Below are 19,336 nucleotides of genomic sequence, written 5' to 3'. Positions count from 1 at the left end.
GCAGCCAATGTAGTGCTAGGGATAACGTTTGGAAAAAAAACATCGTTCCAGTTACCTGGATATTACATTTAGTTTAAACACTCACTGTGATATACAAACAGGGTATACTGGTAAGCATCAATGCAGTTCATATAAGACACAATCTAATGCATAGCATGGTGTAAGAATCAAACCTTGCCAGTAGATGTAACACTGGCAGAAAGTTTATTAAAATTTTAAAATGTCCTTCTTACCCGTCACCACCATCTGCTAGCATGTCTGCTCCTCTCTGCTCAGCAGCTATGGCCTTGGCATCGGGCATACCAACTCGTTCCAGAAAGCACAGTGCAGGGTCAGCTCGCATAGAATTGTACTTCTCATAGCCTTTGCCATGCCCACCAGCCCACAGAGGACACACAGAGAGACAAAGAAAGGCACCGTCACTGTCACGATCACAGCTCTGCCACGGCACACCACAGTGTCAGCGTCTCAGAAACCAACTTACAACCAGGCCAGGCTTAATGGGCCTTGTACTGACAAAGTATTCTATGGGATGCTCCATATAAGGACGGTTTTGGGGACCAACTTGTGCTTCAGTGATATTATTAGGCTCACCCCAAATACTAACAGAAAAACAGCTGCAGAATAACTGCAAGATGCCTGAGAGCATTTCTGACCCTATTTTTCCCAAGACCTAATTTTGCTTGACATTTAAAAGGCTTCATGATGTTCTTTTATGACCTCTGCCAGGGTGCTCTGTATGCACCCCCATGCTTCTCATGAATAGCTTCAGTCCTGCAGGAACTTGCATGGCTGGGTGAAAAAATTCCCATATACGTAAGGCCAGCGAACCTGTCTTATTAAGTTTAGGATGATGCATGTCAGTAAGATGACACTGTTCTCTCTATGGTTTTCAAACTGCAATTTGCTTTTTGACTGCCCAAGTTGACTAGATGGAAAATGGCAGATCCCAACAGTGCACTGCGGGAAAATGATTTTGAGGCTGAGCTCACCAAACACGGCTGCAGTACACAGGCAGAACAGCACAATTCAATTAGGATGTGTACTACAACACACCGCTCCTAACTGCTGTAGAGCCGCAAGCCAAACTGTAATCATGAAAGGTTTTATAAGCCATCATTCTCCCCTTTAGTCAGGCTGGGCTGCTGAGAATACCTCCGCAACCTCCAGAGAATTGGGATTATAATCAGGAATCGCTCACTGTATATATCATGCCAGTTCTGCATCCCCAGCCTTTCAAAGTTAACAAGGCTGCATCCCACTCAGGGGAGCCACGAGTTCTCAGCACTGACATTTGTGAAATATTGCTTGGAACAAAGCCCAGGAGGCACTTGTACAGATTAATAGCAGAGGTTAAGCCCACCGTCCACTTTGACACTGGTTGGCAGAGTTAGCAAGAGAAGCTGCGCTGGAAGCAAAGTTTAGGGAAAGCTATAGCACAACTTGGCTATTTTTAAAACAAATATGGTTTGGGCTTTATTTACAGCCAAGAAAGAAATGTTTTCTTCTCAAATACTCAACAAACATTCAAAAACAGCATCTGATATTTACAGTTCATATTAGATTTTTAGTACAGGAAAATGGTAGGCGCCAAGAGTCCTTTGGAACTGTCCTCATTAATATTATGACTTTGGAAAGAGTGCGCAGAGAGTTCTACACTGAGACAAAGCCATACAGTCAGGATGTATTCAAACAGCACCATCACTTACCATGTTTGAACACTCCAATTAAGAGGGATTTATCTGCCTCCTTATCCCACCAATCTGTAGGAACTTCTGCATGGAAAGGTTCAGGGATCCAAACATCTGCTTCACTAAAAAAAGACAACCATTTAAACAGTATTCAGGAGCAGTAGTAGTATTTGGAAACCATTCCAAGTAATGACTATGATACATACACTCAGATGCTCTCCTTACACTAAACACCTGCGCCTGGTGCGGAGGAACCAGCAAAGGTTAAAAGAAAGGGCACGAGGCAGTTGCCCTTAGCCATGACCAGAAAAGAACTTCATTACAGGGTGCCCCACTTAAAAGCTCGGATCAGAACACTAATAACTGAGTCCGTACCTTTTAAACATACATACAGCAGTCTCTTTTCCTGATTCTAATCACACCCCCAAGCTCAGAGGACAAACACCATATTCAAGACGCAAAAAGGGTGATAAGTTATAATGGTCTGTGAGGGCGCTGGAACACAATCCATGATGTTTCCCCACTGCCTGGATTAGCTCACAGAGGGAGACAACAAATATGTACGCTTGCACCAACCTTGAGTCGGCACCCTCTAAGATCTTATCTGCCTGGTCTCCTATAACTTCTTGTCTTAGGTAGTACAGCATGCGGACACGCAGCAGGACCCTGGAGAGGAAGACAGAGGGGGGAAAGTTCTTAACTTCAGGACTGTTTGCCAACAGTGGCTTTTGGCAGCTGCTGCTGTTCATCCATCATCCTGCCAAGGCTGATTAGCCATGCTGTATGGTAGGCTTGAAGCGTGACAGATGGTGGCACATAATCACCTCTGTGTGGTGCTTTCTGCTGGCTTCCAACAGGCCTGCCTGGCAACCGCTCACACTGCACAGAGAGGGACCAAGCTCAGCCCAGCCCAGGCGCACTTCATTTAGTTCTACCTAGTGCAGCTTGTGAAGTTTAGACACGTCCCCTACCATTGCCTCTGAAGTATTGAAGCAAGTTTGTAAACAACTGAGCAGATGGCTTTCAGTAACTGTTCTGCTTCATTATCTCATAAAATTTCCTCAGCTGCTGCCTTAATACCATTTTTGGAAGCACATCAGAAGTTGTAGGAATAAACGAGATATAAAATCTGGTTTTACTACCTTACAATAAACCCTCAATATGGAATGTCAGGTTTTTCAGATTATACAACTTTGCTTCTAAGAAGGGAAGTGGCGATGGAGGAGGGGTAGGAGGTGGGTCCCTGCCCCCTGCCTTGTTTCTCAAGGAATATTCAATTTTTTTACTTTTGTCAGTTTGTATCACCTGGGAACTTCAGCTGTAGCTTAAAAAATAATTTAAAAAACATGAAAAGATTAAGATGTATCCAATTCGTCAACATTCACAGCATTTTCAAATAATCATCGGAAAAAGAAAAGATCCCTGGATTTATCTAGGAACGAGTCTTCAATCCTTCATTTTCTCAACAGCTAAAATGCAATTCTTTCAGTGACAGCTACCTGGTAAATCCCAAAGGCCTAGGTCTGTTCGAATCTCACAAGTGCAGGACCTTGTTGGCCATGAGTGAAGCATTTTGACAAGCACTATTTCCCTAGCAGAACAATCCCATCATATATATCTGCAACATTCTGTAACTAATGCATCATATTTACATGTATTGGTTCATTTGATCTTTACAAGTAACCTATGATTAAGTGGAGTAAGCTGCAATTTCTAGTTTATGAACTGAAAACTCATGGATGGGAGCTGATTTTGACATGGTGAGTCAAGCTGCCAACTGGGATGTCTGTATTCCACATCACTGTTCCTGGGACTGCGTCCCAAATCTGCTTCCAACCCAGCTGCCTGCTAATGTGCCTGGGGATTGGCAGATGATGGCATAAGTAGCTGGATTCCCACCACGTCTATCTACTGCAGCATTGGGGGAGTGAACCAGCAAACAGATCTCTCCCCTCCTCCCTCTGTCATTCTGCCTTCCAAATAAACAAACAAATCTGTTTATGAAAGCCTAATAGCTACAAAAGACAGGTGGCATTTCCAAGGTCACAGAAATTACCTTGAGCATAGAGCACTCACACTATCCCATAATACATGGCATCTGGCCTTCAAGATCTGCACTACAGGAGTGATTTTAGTTATGTGTACTTTTACAAGATAAATGGGAATATCATCTTTCCTCTAGATGAAAAAAATTCAAACTAGTGTCACTAGCATGCTGAACTATGAATTATGTTAGCCAAAAACATGACGAGGACACGGCCCCTATAGCAGGAGCAGGCACTGTTGTTATCAGATCTTCAAACCTACACATTTCTCCATTTGTCACACTACTGACAGTTTTCTGGACCAGCCTCCATTTCAAGACCATGCATAGCACTACAGTTTCCCATCCCTTATGAACTTGAAACTTGTACAGAAAAGCAGCTAGTTACCCTGCTGTCATCACTCAATGCAGATCTCACTTACACATAAATAGTTACCAACATTTCCTCATCTTAGATGCTGATAAAAGTCCCATGGTGTGACATACTAGCAACAGGTAACTGAGCAGCAACAGGCTCCCTTTTGAGTGGAAAAGCATGAAGATGACCAGTTACTTCTCACACACTTGTTAAGGAGGATATACTATGGAAATCTGGCGCTGAAAGTAGAATGGAAATAAAAGCCACCACCATCACATCAGCATCAGGTAATAAGAGTCCCTGTTTCCTCACTAAACTACTTCATTTGCTTGAACTCACAGTTTGAAAGGCTATAATCCATACAGACACAGAAGTTTTCTAATAGTTGTAAGTGGTGTAGGATTCTAGGGAATGATTATGCCGTATCAGTGGCAAAACAGCTTGAAGAAGAGCTTTGAAGATTCCTAGGCTTTTTACAACAGCCTCAAGGAAGCAGCAGACATGTGAGATGAGGTGGTCAAGGAAACACAGTGGTCAAAAACAAGGGAACTGCCTGTGTCTGCTCTAGGGATCAAACCTGCCCCTGCCCCTAAACAGCTGAGAAACTGTCAATGAGTTACTCAACTTGATTCAGTTTCCCTAGTTCTATGGTAATGTAACAGCATTAGTGATCTTAGACAACTCAAACAGATAATGCACATAAAACTCTTGCTAAACTGCCAGTTACTGTGTACTCAGACTTTGGTTGCTACCACTTTGTTTGTTTTGAGAAGCACAGAGAGGGTGACACAGAGGGCGTTCCCATTTGCTGATTTATTCTTCAAATACCTACAGTGGCCAGGGCTGGGCCTGCAAAAAAAGTCAAGAGCTAGAAATGTAATCTAGGTCTTTCATGTAGGACAGCAGTCCAATTACCTGAGCCATCACCACTGCCTTCAAGGGTCCACATTAGCAGGCACCTGGGATTGGGAGCCGGGCTCACTGTAGGTGCTCTGGCGTGAGGTGTAAGCACCTATCCTATGCTGTTGCTTTTGACTCATAAGGGAACTCAGTCCTGTAGGGTTGAGTAGCTTTGCCCAAGTTTATGCAAAACTTGGAGGAGGCAAAGCTGTTGGAACGCATTGCTGCCTTTACCACCAATGCTGAAAAATGTACACTCAGAGTAAGGAAACACCAACAAATGCAGAGGTCAGTTTAGCAGGCAGATAGCTAAGAGAACTCTAGAATGAAAGAGATTTAGATTTAGTATTCTTCAAACTCCTATCATTACTTTCTGGAATTAAATGTAAGAAAGGAATAGGAGGCCAAGCCCAAAGGTAGGGACAATGAGCCCACTAAGTGAGATACTGCTAAGCCAAAACTATGCATATTTTTCCTAGTCTTTTCACTGAGAGCAGCTGAAGGTGAGATTGCAAAGTTAACTACTTCTCTAACACAAACTGGTCAAATACCAAACACAATGTGCACAGCAGCTTTACTCCTAACAGCCAAAGTTGGAAGCCACTCACGTGTCCATAAACAGATGAATGACTAAGCAAAATATGATGTATGCACAGTGGGATACCACTCAGCAACGAAAAGCAAGGACATTCTGACAGATCCACATCTTGAAAACACCATGCTAAATGAAATAAGCCAGACACAGAAACACAAATATTGCATGGGACATCTCATGAGAAACCTAGAATACACACACTGATAGAAACAGAACACAGAATGGTAGTTGCCAAGGGCTAGAATGGCAAGTGACTGTTGAATGGGTGCAGAGTTCACATTGGGAACAGTGAAATGTTTCGGGCTGTTGAGTACAATTAATGCCACTCAGACATGACAAATAATACGGAAGATAGTTTTTTCCATCTTAAAAAATGATCAGTCACCTAAAAGTCCTGTAATTTAGCACATTTCATGAAAAATAAGGCTATACAAAGAAAGTAATTACACAATTTAAGAGTCCCAACAATATGTTATTTTAAAGCACAAACAGGAAGTTGGCTCTGCCCGTCCATGCTGTGGTCACATACTTGTTACAGTGGTGCTTCAGGTGCTTCTTGTAGCTGTCCTCCTGGAACAGGGCATCCGGGTTGCAGCCGGCCAGCCAGTCTGCATCCTGCACCACTGGCTGTGAGCTCTGGGCCTTCACCTTCTTCCCTTTCCTTCCCCTTGGCACTGGGGCTGATAAACCTAGAAGCAGCAGCATCAGTATCATTATGGAAGCCTTTTATGCTTCAAATTAGTGTCAGAATCAGACATTTTAATGTATAAAGCAGAGAAATATTGGCCATTTGCCACATCTCTATCAGAGGTGTCACAGAGGTTTCTGGGGGCACTCTGTGACCCCCAAAGCACAATGAGTTTTGTAAAAGCAGACTTACCGGAATGATTGACCAAGGCTCGAGTCTGGCCATCAGCCGTGGGTGTGATGAGATCCCAGATGAAGCTTTTGATATTCTCATCCCCTCTGTAATGATTAAGACAGTACACCAGGATGGTTCTGCAGATGGTTTCAACATCTTGCTCAGTGAGCTGACGTTTGTAGCGTCCATGGGAAAGGATGTCTGTCCACCGGCCCCAGCTACAAAGCAAATATTGAACATGCAGTTGCCATCTTTCAGTTTGAATCCTGACTAGTAATATTTTTACAACAAGTGATACAAAACAATCCTGGGGGCAAGCGTCAAAGCCCCTTACACAATGGGCCATCCATCAGCCCACCACTCCAAAGCACAGGTGTTGAACTGCAGCAGAGTAACTCTCAGGGAGCTAACAAGGACATGCTCACCACGGCAGACAGGCCATGGTGCCATTTTCACGGTGTGACTACAACCTGCGGACCTGGGAACACCTTGCTTTACTTTGTCACATTTTGTGTGTTTCAATGCTAACCAACCACCTGAGACGAAAGGTGACTCAAAGCAGGTATGATGACTCCAAAATGAAGTATGTACTGCTAGGGATCCCTCCAGGGGATGCCGCAGTAAGTGGCAAGACTGTAAGAAGCTGTGAGGTTTCTTTTGTAACATGGAGTGGAAAGGATCCTCATGGGAAAGACACTAATCTTTGAGGCCCCAGAATAAGGTGGGCAGGAGAAAGCACCCCGGGCAAAACCAAACAGATAAAACACTGCTAAACACTAGCACCCATTCCATGATTTAATCCCAAGATAAACACTGCTGCACCATTGCAGCTAGGATCTGTGGGACAGGGTGGAGTAGCGAAGAGAGGAGGGAGAGGCACTGCAGACTGCCCAGGCCATGTCCTGCCTCAGGTGACTGCAACCAAGCCACTGGGAAAATAGCACCTCCGTGGCCTTCTGTGACAACAGAGCTGGGCTGTCTTCTCTCTCGGGCTTGTCTTGCTCTGGTCGCTTTCTTGCCATACCCCAGTCCTCTCTGATTCCTGGGAACCTCTTTCAGCTTTCCCAGTCGCTGTCACCTCTAGGTCTTAGACACACTGCTTTCTCTCTGGTACTCTTTTCCTGCTGCAACCCCTGATAGTCCTTACCCTGGATAACTCATGACTGTCTGTCAAGTTCAACTTTACAGGTCATCTTTGGTGACCTCCTTCTTTCCCTCCTCCTAGCCCTGGAGGTGGGGGGATGACAGTGCAGCTACGGCTCACAGGTGAGCCAGTGCACTTCTATCAGTGGGGCACTGAGAGCTTCCCTGTCCCAGCTGCGTTTCAGGTCACCACCACTGCTGCTGGCTCAGTGGCTTGACTTAAACCATGCCTTTGCTGCTCGTAGCAGTTATCCCTCGTGTTGCAGAGTAGCCTGGCACAGTGCCCAGCACATATTAGGTGCTCAATACAGTGATGACTGCAAGGAGAGAGGGCTCAACTGAGCGGCAGGATATCTTAAGCATACTGCTTTGCTTCAGAGGTTACTGATACAGTCCACTCGCAAAGAAATCAATGAAGCCCTCCATTCTATTATCAAGTTGAAGGATGGAAGCAGGTAAAGGAAGCAGCAAAGCAGCTTGGGGGGACGAGTCTCTGTCCCACAGAAGCAAGAAAGGAGAGGAGAGCTGATGAGGAGCAGTGCCACAGAGTTGCCGAAAGAGAGAGAGAGCAAGAGAGAGAGTGAGAGAGGATGGGCTGCTGCTGAACCTCATGGTTCCCATAGACAAACATTCCAATTCAGCACTGTGTGTCTGCTCGTAACACACTATGCACTTTCAGGATACCAAGTATGCAGTATGTTAAACTGGAATCTTGCAGGAGGGGCAGGGGAGTTCAAGCTGTAGAACAATCCCATAAGTACAAAGGGAAGCGGGTGGAGTGCCAAAGTGATGCCTATGCTGGCTGTCCCAGGAAAGCAGAAGGGAGGCACATCAAGCCTATGTGTAGGCAGATGTGCATATGGGAGGTGGAGGAAGGTCTGTGCAGACAGGTGAGACATGACAAGGCACACTGCAGGAGAGGAAGGTTTCCTCCCCACGGAAGCTTGGATTTCCCATGGGAAAGATGAGCACTAGCTGAGAGTTCTGTAAGCCACACCAAGCTGGTGTTCATTCTGAAAGTACTGGTCAGCCAGAGGAAGACATTAAAGGCAGGACATCACTAGATTTGCAGAGATTGCTTTGGAGGCAGTATCCTTTCTTTTCTTTTCTTTTTAAAATTTTAACTGTATCTGCCTACAGTCCAAAACCTGCTAGAAAACTTTATTTACTGACTCAGATATTTACTGACCACCTGCCATTCACAGGGTCAGCACGTGACTTAACGACGACCTCAAGACGAGATCGGCAGGAACCTGTAGTTCTACGGGAGAAACACAATGCTCCCACAAGGTTCAAAAACCCACTCATGGGTAAAGAGTTTATCAAATGAAATCAACTGTCTTCAACAAGTTCATACAGCAGGAAAATATTAAGAGATTATTGTAGTCGGAGATTTGGGAACTGAGATTTCTTCTGAGCTATTAATAATCAACAAGTAAAACTGGGTCTGAGAAAGCACAGACCAGAGCCCTTCACCTCAGGCCACCTCTCAAGCTCCGTGAGGATCCAAGCACTTTAACCCGATCACCCTGCCCGACAAACATGCCTCTGAGGCATCCATCTGACTCCCGAGGGTGGGCCACACAAATTCAAATCAAGCATTTTTTCTACACCAACTGGGAAACCTAACAACTGTTACCGCACGACTGGGCTGACTTACCCATAGACAAGCAGATTCTTCTCCACCCTGAAACACTCACTCCGGGCATAGCCCTGTGACTTGTCCTGGGGGCGTCGTGGCTTAACACAAGGCTTTTCTTCAGAATCGCTTTCCAAGTCTGAAAACTCCATCAGCTCATCCTCCTTCACTGCACTGTACAGCCTGGTCTGCTTTCTCACTCTTGGAGTGTCGATCACCAGGTTGTTCTAACAACAAAAACAGATACGTCTGAAACTTCTGGAAGAATGGCCATGGGTTAGATAGAGTTTGAATGGGACTTCTTACTCACCCTCCCATTTAAGGCATCAATATCCAGTTCAGCCTTCTTAGCCCACTTTTGCCAGAAATTTGGATCATCCAAGGAAATATCTGTCCTATTTCCAGATGCAACAAAACTGGCCTAAAGGAGAAAAAAACATGCATTACTTTGAGAGGCTTCTTTCGGAGGCCGAATTCCAAGCAGCAGTAGTTTTTCTCCACTTGTGTCAGGGCTGCAGAAGACAGGACCAGGATACACCTTAGGCAGCTCACCATCCAGGGGCTGAGACACACCAGGAAACAAGGGATCACACGGCAGCAAGGTAATGACAGGTAACAAAGGTATGTACGCATGGAAATGATATTCAGATGAGGGCAGGGGATTGCTGGGAACAAATAAAAACAGACTCTCCCAGAAGATACACCCAGGACTGTGTTTAATAGGCTCGCCAAACAGGAAAGCATGTGGCAATGTTTCTAGTACAGCTCATGCAAAGGCAAGGAAGAGGAGCTGGCATTTGGCCTAGTGAGTAAGACACCTGTGTTCGACTCCTGGCTCCAACAGTTCTGAATCCAGCTTCCTACTGAGTGCCCTGGGAGGCAGTGGAGATGGCTCAAGTAATCGAATTTCTGACACCTACACAGGAGACCTGATTGCATTCCAACCCTCTGCTTTGGCCCCACCCAGCTCCAACTGTTACAGGCATCTGGGGGAATGAACCATCAGATGGAAGCTCTCTCACTTGCTCTCTACTTTCTCAAACAAAGACATGAAAACAAAGCCTTTGTTTCTTTCCTTTCCCTCCCTTGCATCCTCTGCTTTCCTTCCTTCCTTCCTCACTTTCAGGAGGCAGGGACACAAGGTAGAATACGCGGATAGTGGCATTCAGAGAGGATTAGGCAAGGACCAAGCTGGAGGCAGGTGGCAATAAGGCCAAGCAGAACTTGCATATGCTGTTAAACAGAGTCTGACTCCAAGGGTGCCATTGTGGCATAGCGAGTAAAGCCAGCGCCAGCACCCCTGACTGACAACTTGAGATCTGGCTACTCTATTTCTGATCCAACTCCCTGCTAAGGGGTGCAGGAGACAGCAGAAGAACGCGCCAGTGTTTAGGCCCCTGAATCCACATGGAAGACGTGGAGTAGATGAAACATATCAACATCTATTTCCCTCCACCACTGTGACCCCACCTTTCAAGTAAATAAATATTAAAACAAAACTCCATGCTACACGAAGTGTGCACTACTCGAAAACAGAAGACATCTCAGGATGGACAAAATCATGCCCATGTCCTGTCGGGAAGGACATACCAATGTTGAGAGCACGGATGGGAGAGAATAGCAACACAGGCTGCTGCTGTGGCTTTGGGAAGAGATTACAAGGACCAAAAACAGGTCTAGTAAAAACAGAGAAGAAAGAGAGACAGGCCATAAAGACATTCTTCAAAAAGTGAAATTCAGAGACTACAAGGAGCCTGAAAATGGCTGGAAGGTGTGCAGGAGATGGTGAGGGCCACTGAGCGAGAAGAGCCTTCCAGGCTGCAGCAGCTGGGACAACTGATGGCACACATGGAAAAATAGAGTTGGATTCCTACCTCACACCACACACAAAAATTCACCCCCTCGGGGGAATCACAGACCTACATGTAAGAGCAAAATCTAGGAGAACACAGGAGCATGTTTTCTGATCTCAACTCAAATAATGTACCAAACATGAGCAATGAAAGAAATCTATACAGCAGTTTTAAACAATTAAGATTAGAACACCTACAATTATATTATCTGACATAGAACGTTTACCAGCAGATTCAAAGAACTGTTAGGATTCGGTAATAGAATGACACAAGATTTGAATAGATATCTTTTAACAAACATGACATACTTATGGCCAATAATCACTTAAAAAAGTGTTCAACGTCACCAGGGAAACGCAGAACAAGAATTTGATATCACTTAATATCGGCTAGACAACTATAACTAAAAAGTTAGATCATAGAAAGTACTGTTGAAGATCTGCAAAGAATGTATTCCCAAATGCTGCTGGTAGGAAGGAAAAATGGCATAGTCACTTTAGAAAAGAGTGTGCCAATTACTCAAAGGACTTAAAATGTGACTCACCAATTTCACTCCTGGTATTTATCCAAGAGATATGAAAACATATGTCCACACAAAAATATGTGCACAAATGATTCAGAATAGCAACACGCACAATAACTAAAAGGTGGAAACAATCCAAATTTCATTATCAACTAGTGAAATGGACAAATAACCCAAATGTTGACTAGCAACTGGTAAATCTCCATTTAGGGATATTGTTTAGCAACAAAAAGGAAATTATTGACATATGCTACCACATGGATGAACCTCAAATACATTATGTTAAACAAATGAGGTCAGGCACAAAAGATCACGCTGTACAAGTTCACTTGGAGGAACTGCCTCGTGTACATCTATAGAGAAATAAAGCAGAATCAAGAGGCTTCCCAGAACCATGCTGGGTTCAAGAGGCATGAGGGCTAGAGACTGACGGCAAACTTCTGAGGATTTTCTGGATAATGGAAAAGTTCTCAACTTTGTCTTGGGTGATGGCTGCACACATCTGTAATACAAGAGGTGGTGATTCACACACAGTTAACACTGGTGAATTTTATGGTAAGTTGCATTTTCATAAAGCTATTAAAAATGAAAGTACACAGTAGGTCTTGCTGCAGTTGTCTGGGACAAAATGTACACAAAGCCTCAGAAGGGGCTGAAAAGGAGATGGTCAGGTGCTCAACAGCGGCCTGGCCCAGCACAGTGAAGACGGAGCTTGCGAGAAGTACAAGCTGAAAGTTTACAAAAAAGTGGTTAGGAGACAGCTCAACTGGATTATTTTCATGTGAATTTTAGTTACGAGAATAAGAGTAATAGAGTTGTGGCTAGAAGGGAAAAAAATTTTGAAAGATAAGAGTGAGACTTTTCGCTTCATAAAGGTGGTTTCAGGGGTCAGGATGCAGAAAGACATGGACGGTGATGGTGTGACAGGTTTTCTTCAGTGTAGAGGACGGGGTCAAAAGCACAAAGGCAATGTGTCCCACCCTGAGAGGGGAACCCAGGACACAAAGAACACCTGTGCACCAAGGGCTACTCAGGGACCTAACAGCTAATTAATTCAAAGTAAACATGCCTATCTCAAGTGAGCGGTTCTACAAGGTACTTTTTCTGTGGAGAGTCTGGCCCCTTTGGATCCATTCACACCTTAGCAAATGTGGAACCTTTTCCTTCAGACTCAATGGTGATAGTATGGGTCCGCCGCAGGAGAATCTGATCAATATCCTCTTCACAGAACTTGGAGCCTTCATCCTCCTCATCCATGAGCGCACCATAGGCCCCCTTCCGGAGAAGATCCTCTATTTCTTTCTTGGAAAGTTGTTGTACCTGTTTGATTAGAGAAACATTTAAAATATTTAAGACAATTTAGAAATAATGTATTCATAGACTCATCAAAAAAGAAGAGAACGATTCGGGGACGGCTGTTTTACCCCATTGGTAGCATTTTCTCTTCCACTCATGGACTGCAGCACAGCTTTATCCAGACCCAGCTTCAAACTAGCCTTGTCGAACATCTCCCTCTCATAGGAATTTCTTGTAATCAGCCTGTAGATTTTCACAGATTTGCTCTGTCCTATTCTATGGCATCTAGCCTGAGCCTAGAAGAAAAGGAAAATTAAGGGTTATTACAATGGAGTGAATGTTTGTGTACCTACAAAATCCCTGCTGGATGGTGTGTGGGGGCGGGGCCTTAGGGAAGTAATTAGGTCAGGAGGGTGGAGATCTCACAAAACCGCTTAGTGCTCTCAGTAGTACGTGTGAGGACACATTGTAAGACAGCTGCCTGTAAACCATGAAGAGGGCCTCACCAAGCACCCAGCCCTGTGAGCACTTTGATCTAAGCCTTCCAATCTCTAGAATTGTGAGAAATGAATGTCTATGGCTTAAGTCATCCAACTTAGGTCATCGAACCAACAACTTGGTTATTGGAGCCTGAGCTAAGAAAGTTACCAGAGGAAGACAAGACTCAGCTGTCAGTTATAAAGCCACACATTCCAATAAAGATGTAGTCAAAGAGAGTTAATGAAATAGGAAATTTCCTCCTACATTATTATCAAATTTGTTTCCAGTTGGTTGATTTGCCTGGAAGCATGGGCCACGGTCTAAGCAACACACAACTTTTAGTTTAACTACAGATTCTCTGTTACAGCAGAATGATATTTGTTCTTTTTTTGAGGCATCAGGAAGATTTTCTTCTGTGTTTACCTGTAGGTCATTCTGGGGATTCCAGTCTGAATCAAAGATGATGCAGGTATCAGCAGCAGTGAGATTAATGCCTAAGCCTCCTGCCCTCGTACACAGGAGGAAAACAAACCTATCAGAATCTGGCTTGGAGAATCTGTCGATAGCTGCCTGGCGGAGGTTGCCTCTTACTCGGCCATCAATCCTTTCGTATGGGTACCTAAAAAATATCAGTACTATAATAAGGAGGCCTGACAGAGAACTCAAACATAATTGTTCATTATTACTTTTAAGTACTATAATACGGGCTATGCATTAGCAGACAGACTTAACAGAAATAATTTCGTACCAGATACAATTTCTTAGAAGTTTTTCATTCAATTGGTTGAATACTCAAATTTTACTTCCTCTTCAGTAGAATAATTCATCTCTAAAAGTAGCTGACACTTGTAACAGTAAGATAGACTGAGCTATTCTCCCACAGTCAGATGAAAAAACTACCTACGAAGGCACCCACTGTCTCCCTGCAGCCATCACGCAGGGTAACTATTATCTACATCTAGAGATGTGTCACATTTTCCCCATTCCATCCCCTTCCTCATGCATGTCAATTATAGGTGAATTTCTCAGAGCCCTGTGTAGAGTGATTTCTTATTTGCTTTATATTATTCGGATACGGTGGCCCTCACCGTCTCTGAATGAGGTAGTCTTCCAGTATGTCCAAGCAGCGCACCATCTGGGAAAAGATAAGCACCCTGTGGCCACCAGCCTTCAGTTTCGGCAGCAGCTTGTCAATCAGCACTAGCTTGCCAGCAGCCTGGATCATTGCCTGGAGCTGAAAATCTGGAGACTCTGCATTGTGTGTTTCTTTAAACTCTTCCAAAATTTTCTCTTCAGCACCTGCAGAGATTGGACAGCATAATGTGAGTACTGTAAAAGCTTTTTATTACTAAAAACAATGAACTTGCTTTCAAAACCCCCTGCAAACTGTAGGAACCAGAATACCACACTCTTGTTTATGAACAAGAATCCATCCACTTTCTCAAAGTTGAGGCTGCATAAAACCGTTTATTCACAAAGGGATCAAAGTTATAAGCATCACACATTGAGGCATCTGGGGGAAAATCACATTTTCAACAAATGTTTGCTGTCTGTAAAAACTGAATTTCAACAACAGACTGTCAAGTCAGAAGTGGCAGAAACAAGCCAAGGGCCAGATACCTACAGAAAATTTGGAACCTAAATTGCTAAAAATATGAAGAATTGTTTACTAGTTGAATATAAACACAAATAACAAATCTGTTCTGAAACCAAGAAATAAAGGAATGGAGTCTTAACAATTGCAGTGTAAGGGCATTATTTTGGGTTTATGGATGTATTTTAATATAGGCAAAAAGCCTACAAAGCATGGAATTCATTTTCAGGACTAACTTGCACAGATTACTGAGACAGGGGATCTGAATATAAATTATTTGTTACCTTCTCTAAATCTCCTTTCACATTCATTTCCATTTGATAACTTCCTTAGACACAAATCTTTCACAGATTTAAGAAAAGTCAAAGTTTTAAGATCCTGTGCTTAACCTGCTTTATCTAATAGCCTCACAAAACCTTAGCTACATTAGAAAAACTTCAAGAAAATGACGCTTCCTGAGAAACCAAGTCCTGCCACCTCCTCCCCTGACCTCACACACATGCTTCTTCAGGGAGCAGCACGTTAAGCTTCCTTCAGCCGCTTAGGTAGCTTAACCAGAATTATGTAGTTCCGGCCTGGCCTTCTGCAGCCTGTGAGGTTAATCAGGGCATGGCCACAGTGCTCACCGATTTTTGGGAAAACACAAATGAACTCATCTAATGGGATGCTCCCGAGAACAAATTGTGCCAGAAACTTTAAAGTACTTTTCCTACCACTGGTCTTACATATGGAAAGTAACTAAAACACCAGGTGGGGACACATAAACCTCAGAAGCGTGTTGAAGGTAACTTCAGGCCACCTCAGCCACTCAGCTGGTGCTTCTCCAAGGAGCACAAGAGGCAACGGAAGCCCAATTCTACCTCCATTTAAGGTTGATTGTGGAAATTACCTCATGACATGTTCATATGCAGAAATACAGTCTGTTACTTACTAGTGAACACCGAACTGAGAGTGGATTAGTTCCTGAGTGTCTTCACCGAGTGCCTTGGCCTTCCAGAAAGCATTTCTTTAAAGGCTCCTGGCCCAAGTGCCAGTCACAGAATAGCCCCTCACTCCCTTTTCTACATGAATTAAAAAGCTTATGTTCAGGATTTTTTAAGGAAGAAAAAAAGCACAGTTTTATTAGGAAGAGTTAAAGAAAAAAATGCTTTCCAACAGCATTAGTAAGAAATGTTCTTGAATAAAGGTGGATTTTTTTAAGACATGAAACTTAAAAACCGAGGTTCTCTAAGTTAGAACAAAAGGGCCTCACAAGAATAGGAAATAGATTTAAGTTCATGTTTTATAGTAGCTCTTCTTAGGAAGTTTGTCTTCATTGTGCAATACATTGTAAGCTAATTGCAATTCAGAAGTAAGATATTACTTCTATAGTACTTGAAGAATTAATTTTAAAATTATTGATAAATCCATAAGTAACAGAAAACACAGTTTTTTAATATTTTAAAACAAGTTAATAGAATGTTTTTCTAAAAATGAAGTAACATTTATTTTGGCAAAATTATTTTGACAAATATTAGATGTATTTGAATTATTTCAGGAAACATTTCTGAAACTACAATTAACTCAAACAGCAGGAAAACTTAATTGTTTTGGGGCCAGCAATGTGATGTGTTGATTAAGTAGCCACCTGTAGCACCGGTATTTCATGTGGCCATAGGTTCACATCTAGGATATTACAGTTCTGACTCAGCTCCTGTTAAAGACCTGGGAAAAGCAGGGAGAGATCACCATCCATGTGGCAGACAGGGGGAATTCCAGGCTCCTGGCTTTAGTCTGGTCCATCGTTGTCTCCTGGGGAGTGAACCAATGGATGGACAGTCCCTCCTCTCTCTCTCCCTCTCCAGAACCTGCCTTTCAAGTAAATGAAAAAAACCTTTAAAAATTCCATTCTGCATATTATTCATAAATCAGAAACTTTTTTCTTCCCTTTCAATAACTTCTCATGATTAAATGAATGATTAAAATGAAAAACACGGATACATTTTTTCCTTATCTGGCAAAAGCTATTGCTGAATTCTTTAATCAGGCTTTATTTTAAATTCAATTTATTTTTTTAAAAAATTTTATTTATTTGAAAGGTAAAGAGACTGTCCGTAGTAGGGCAAGGAGAGGTGAAGGACAGCAAACTCCCATCAATTGCTTCACTCCCTGAACACACCTTCCTAAGGCCAGACCCAGGAACTCAATCCAGGTCTCCCATAGAGGGTGATGGAAACCCAATCAGCTGAGCCATCCCACTGCCTCCCAGGGTCTGCATTAGCAGGAAGCTGGAATCAAGAGCAGAACTAGGCATCAACTGGGCACTCCAAGCCTAATTATTCCAATGTGGTACACATACTAAACAGTCTCTTAACTGCTATGCCAAATATTTGCCCCTGGATTCAAGCTCTTCATTTTAATTCATACTAATTACTACCAAATTGCAACTGTATATAAATAATGCTTCAGTTAAAAACAATAGCAACAAACCTATTTCCCATGTGATTCTATGAACACATTTACCATGCTATGACAGTATAAGCAGGGGTAGTTTTGGGGAAATGAGCAATTTCTACTTATTGAGGCAATGGTTGAATTTAAAAAATGATCAGTGGAAAATTTACCTCAATACTAGAGATGTAAAGATGAAACAGGTTATGATTGGTCAAAACCCTTGTTGATTTCACCCTAATTTAAGCATGGGTGGCACTACATTTAAAAACATTTTTATCAGAGACAATTTGAAATAAAGGTACATTTGCTTCTAGCCTGAACTCTTTTTCACATCAACCAAGTGTCTCTGTCACAGCACTAAGCACGATGCCATCTAGAGACACTAGCCACAAGCAAACAAGAAAACATCTGTTCTCGAAATTTATCAGATAAACAAAAACTCTTTCTTTCTGAAATTCACTCCATCAAATAAACCTCATTCTTGTTATATTTTTGCCCACTATTCTCTACAGTGCACCACCTCCATTAATCACAACCAGCGACTTTCAAGTCACCTTTAAACATCAAAGAACTTTGAGCATATTCTCAACATTATTATAATTTTTCTTCCTTTATATGTATTTGAAAGAAAACATTGTAGGAATAGAGGCAGAGAAAGAGACAGATCTCCCATTCACTGGCTCATTTCCCAAATGGCCATAAGAGTTGAAGGCTGGGCCAGGCCAAAGCCAGGAGTTGCCTCCACATCTCCCACATGGATGGCAGAAGCTGTCTTCCACTGTCCGCCAGGTGCACTAACAGGCAGCTGGATCAAAAGTGAAGCAGCTGGGACTTGAATCAGCACCTCTACGGGATACCAGTACTGCAGACTCCTCATTATTGTTTCTTTTTTATTAGGGAATTTTAAACTAGAAACTCAATTCAAATGAAGCTCAGCACACTGCACAGTGACTCCACTTAGGTTAGCCAGTTAGCTGCATAACTTTTAGCAAGTCAAGCAACCAGCAGCACTTACTAAGTGCATGTAGTATGACACACACTGCTCAGAACACTTCAGGAAAAAACATAAAGTCACATTTAAAACAGGTCTTATGAATAGACAGCATCTTACCATTATTTTTAGATGTTTTTTTCCTGTTGCGCTGTAGTAGCCACTTTCAACTTGACATAGTTGTTTCTATTTTTCACAACTACAGAAATGTTATGTTTTGTTAAAATGAGGCTTAGTTTGATTACGGCTGTTTTTCTCTGACTCAACAAATGTATATTTCAAATAAATGAAACACTTTCCCTATAAATGTACAATAAGTACATGTGGGGGTAGCATCAACTACAGATGGCACAGGACAGTAAGTACACTGGCCTGGAGCAACCTCTGAAACACAGTGTCAACCTAAGTTTTCTGAGCAGCATTATGTTTTATGTACGTTTCTATTTTTTTACTATAAGTACCCCCCAAGAGTTATAAGGATGCCTGCCTAACACATAACTCCCTAACTTCAAGATCTGACCAGCCAGAACAGTTGCCACAAATGCCAAGTCTTAGGGAGTCTTAAAAGTCCCGGGGAACAAAAGATCTACACAGGATGACCCTGGACAACATCCGGCCAACTAGTCATACTTTGGGGAAAAGATCTCTACAATGCTTAAGGAATGTTATTAACATGTGACTAAATGGGATGTCATGGCACTGTGAGTGGCCATTTAACCAACCTCACTGCAATTTCTCCTTATACAAATATCCTATTGGCAACAAGTCTTTCTACGTTCTCCTTTGTTATTATTTTCTTTTCATTAGATATTAAGTGCAAACCGTGTGTGTGTATGAATGTACAAGTACATGTATGCATCAGCATGTATATGCTTCATCCACACCACACCATCAACTGTCTGGCTAACCCTAACTCAACATAAACTTGTAAACT

At 42.8% G+C, this 19,336-nt stretch overlaps 1 protein-coding gene across 4 annotated transcripts in view; it reads right to left on the bottom strand.

Annotated features, from left to right (window-relative positions):
- CHD7 (chromodomain helicase DNA binding protein 7) overlaps positions 1–19,336 on the bottom strand; it is a 197,209-nt gene that overhangs the window by 14,008 nt on the left and 163,865 nt on the right. For all 4 annotated transcript variants that reach the window (XM_058668655.1, XM_058668658.1, XM_058668657.1 and 1 more), the window contains exons 16-26: positions 14,473–14,683; positions 13,808–14,003; positions 13,033–13,200; positions 12,749–12,928; positions 9,543–9,653; positions 9,254–9,459; positions 6,469–6,668; positions 6,118–6,277; positions 2,268–2,357; positions 1,710–1,813; positions 234–363 (exon numbers count right to left, since the gene is read on the bottom strand). In XM_058668655.1, the coding sequence (XP_058524638.1) occupies positions 234–363; positions 1,710–1,813; positions 2,268–2,357; positions 6,118–6,277; positions 6,469–6,668; positions 9,254–9,459; positions 9,543–9,653; positions 12,749–12,928; positions 13,033–13,200; positions 13,808–14,003; positions 14,473–14,683 (1,756 nt within the window). The remainder of the gene's footprint in view (positions 1–233; positions 364–1,709; positions 1,814–2,267; positions 2,358–6,117; positions 6,278–6,468; positions 6,669–9,253; positions 9,460–9,542; positions 9,654–12,748; positions 12,929–13,032; positions 13,201–13,807; positions 14,004–14,472; positions 14,684–19,336) is intronic.

The sequence above is a fragment of the Ochotona princeps genome, chromosome 9 (genome assembly GCF_030435755.1).
Source record: "Ochotona princeps isolate mOchPri1 chromosome 9, mOchPri1.hap1, whole genome shotgun sequence".
Classification (NCBI taxonomy): Eukaryota; Metazoa; Chordata; class Mammalia; order Lagomorpha; family Ochotonidae; genus Ochotona; species Ochotona princeps.
This window is presented reverse-complemented; position numbering and strand designations above follow the sequence as displayed.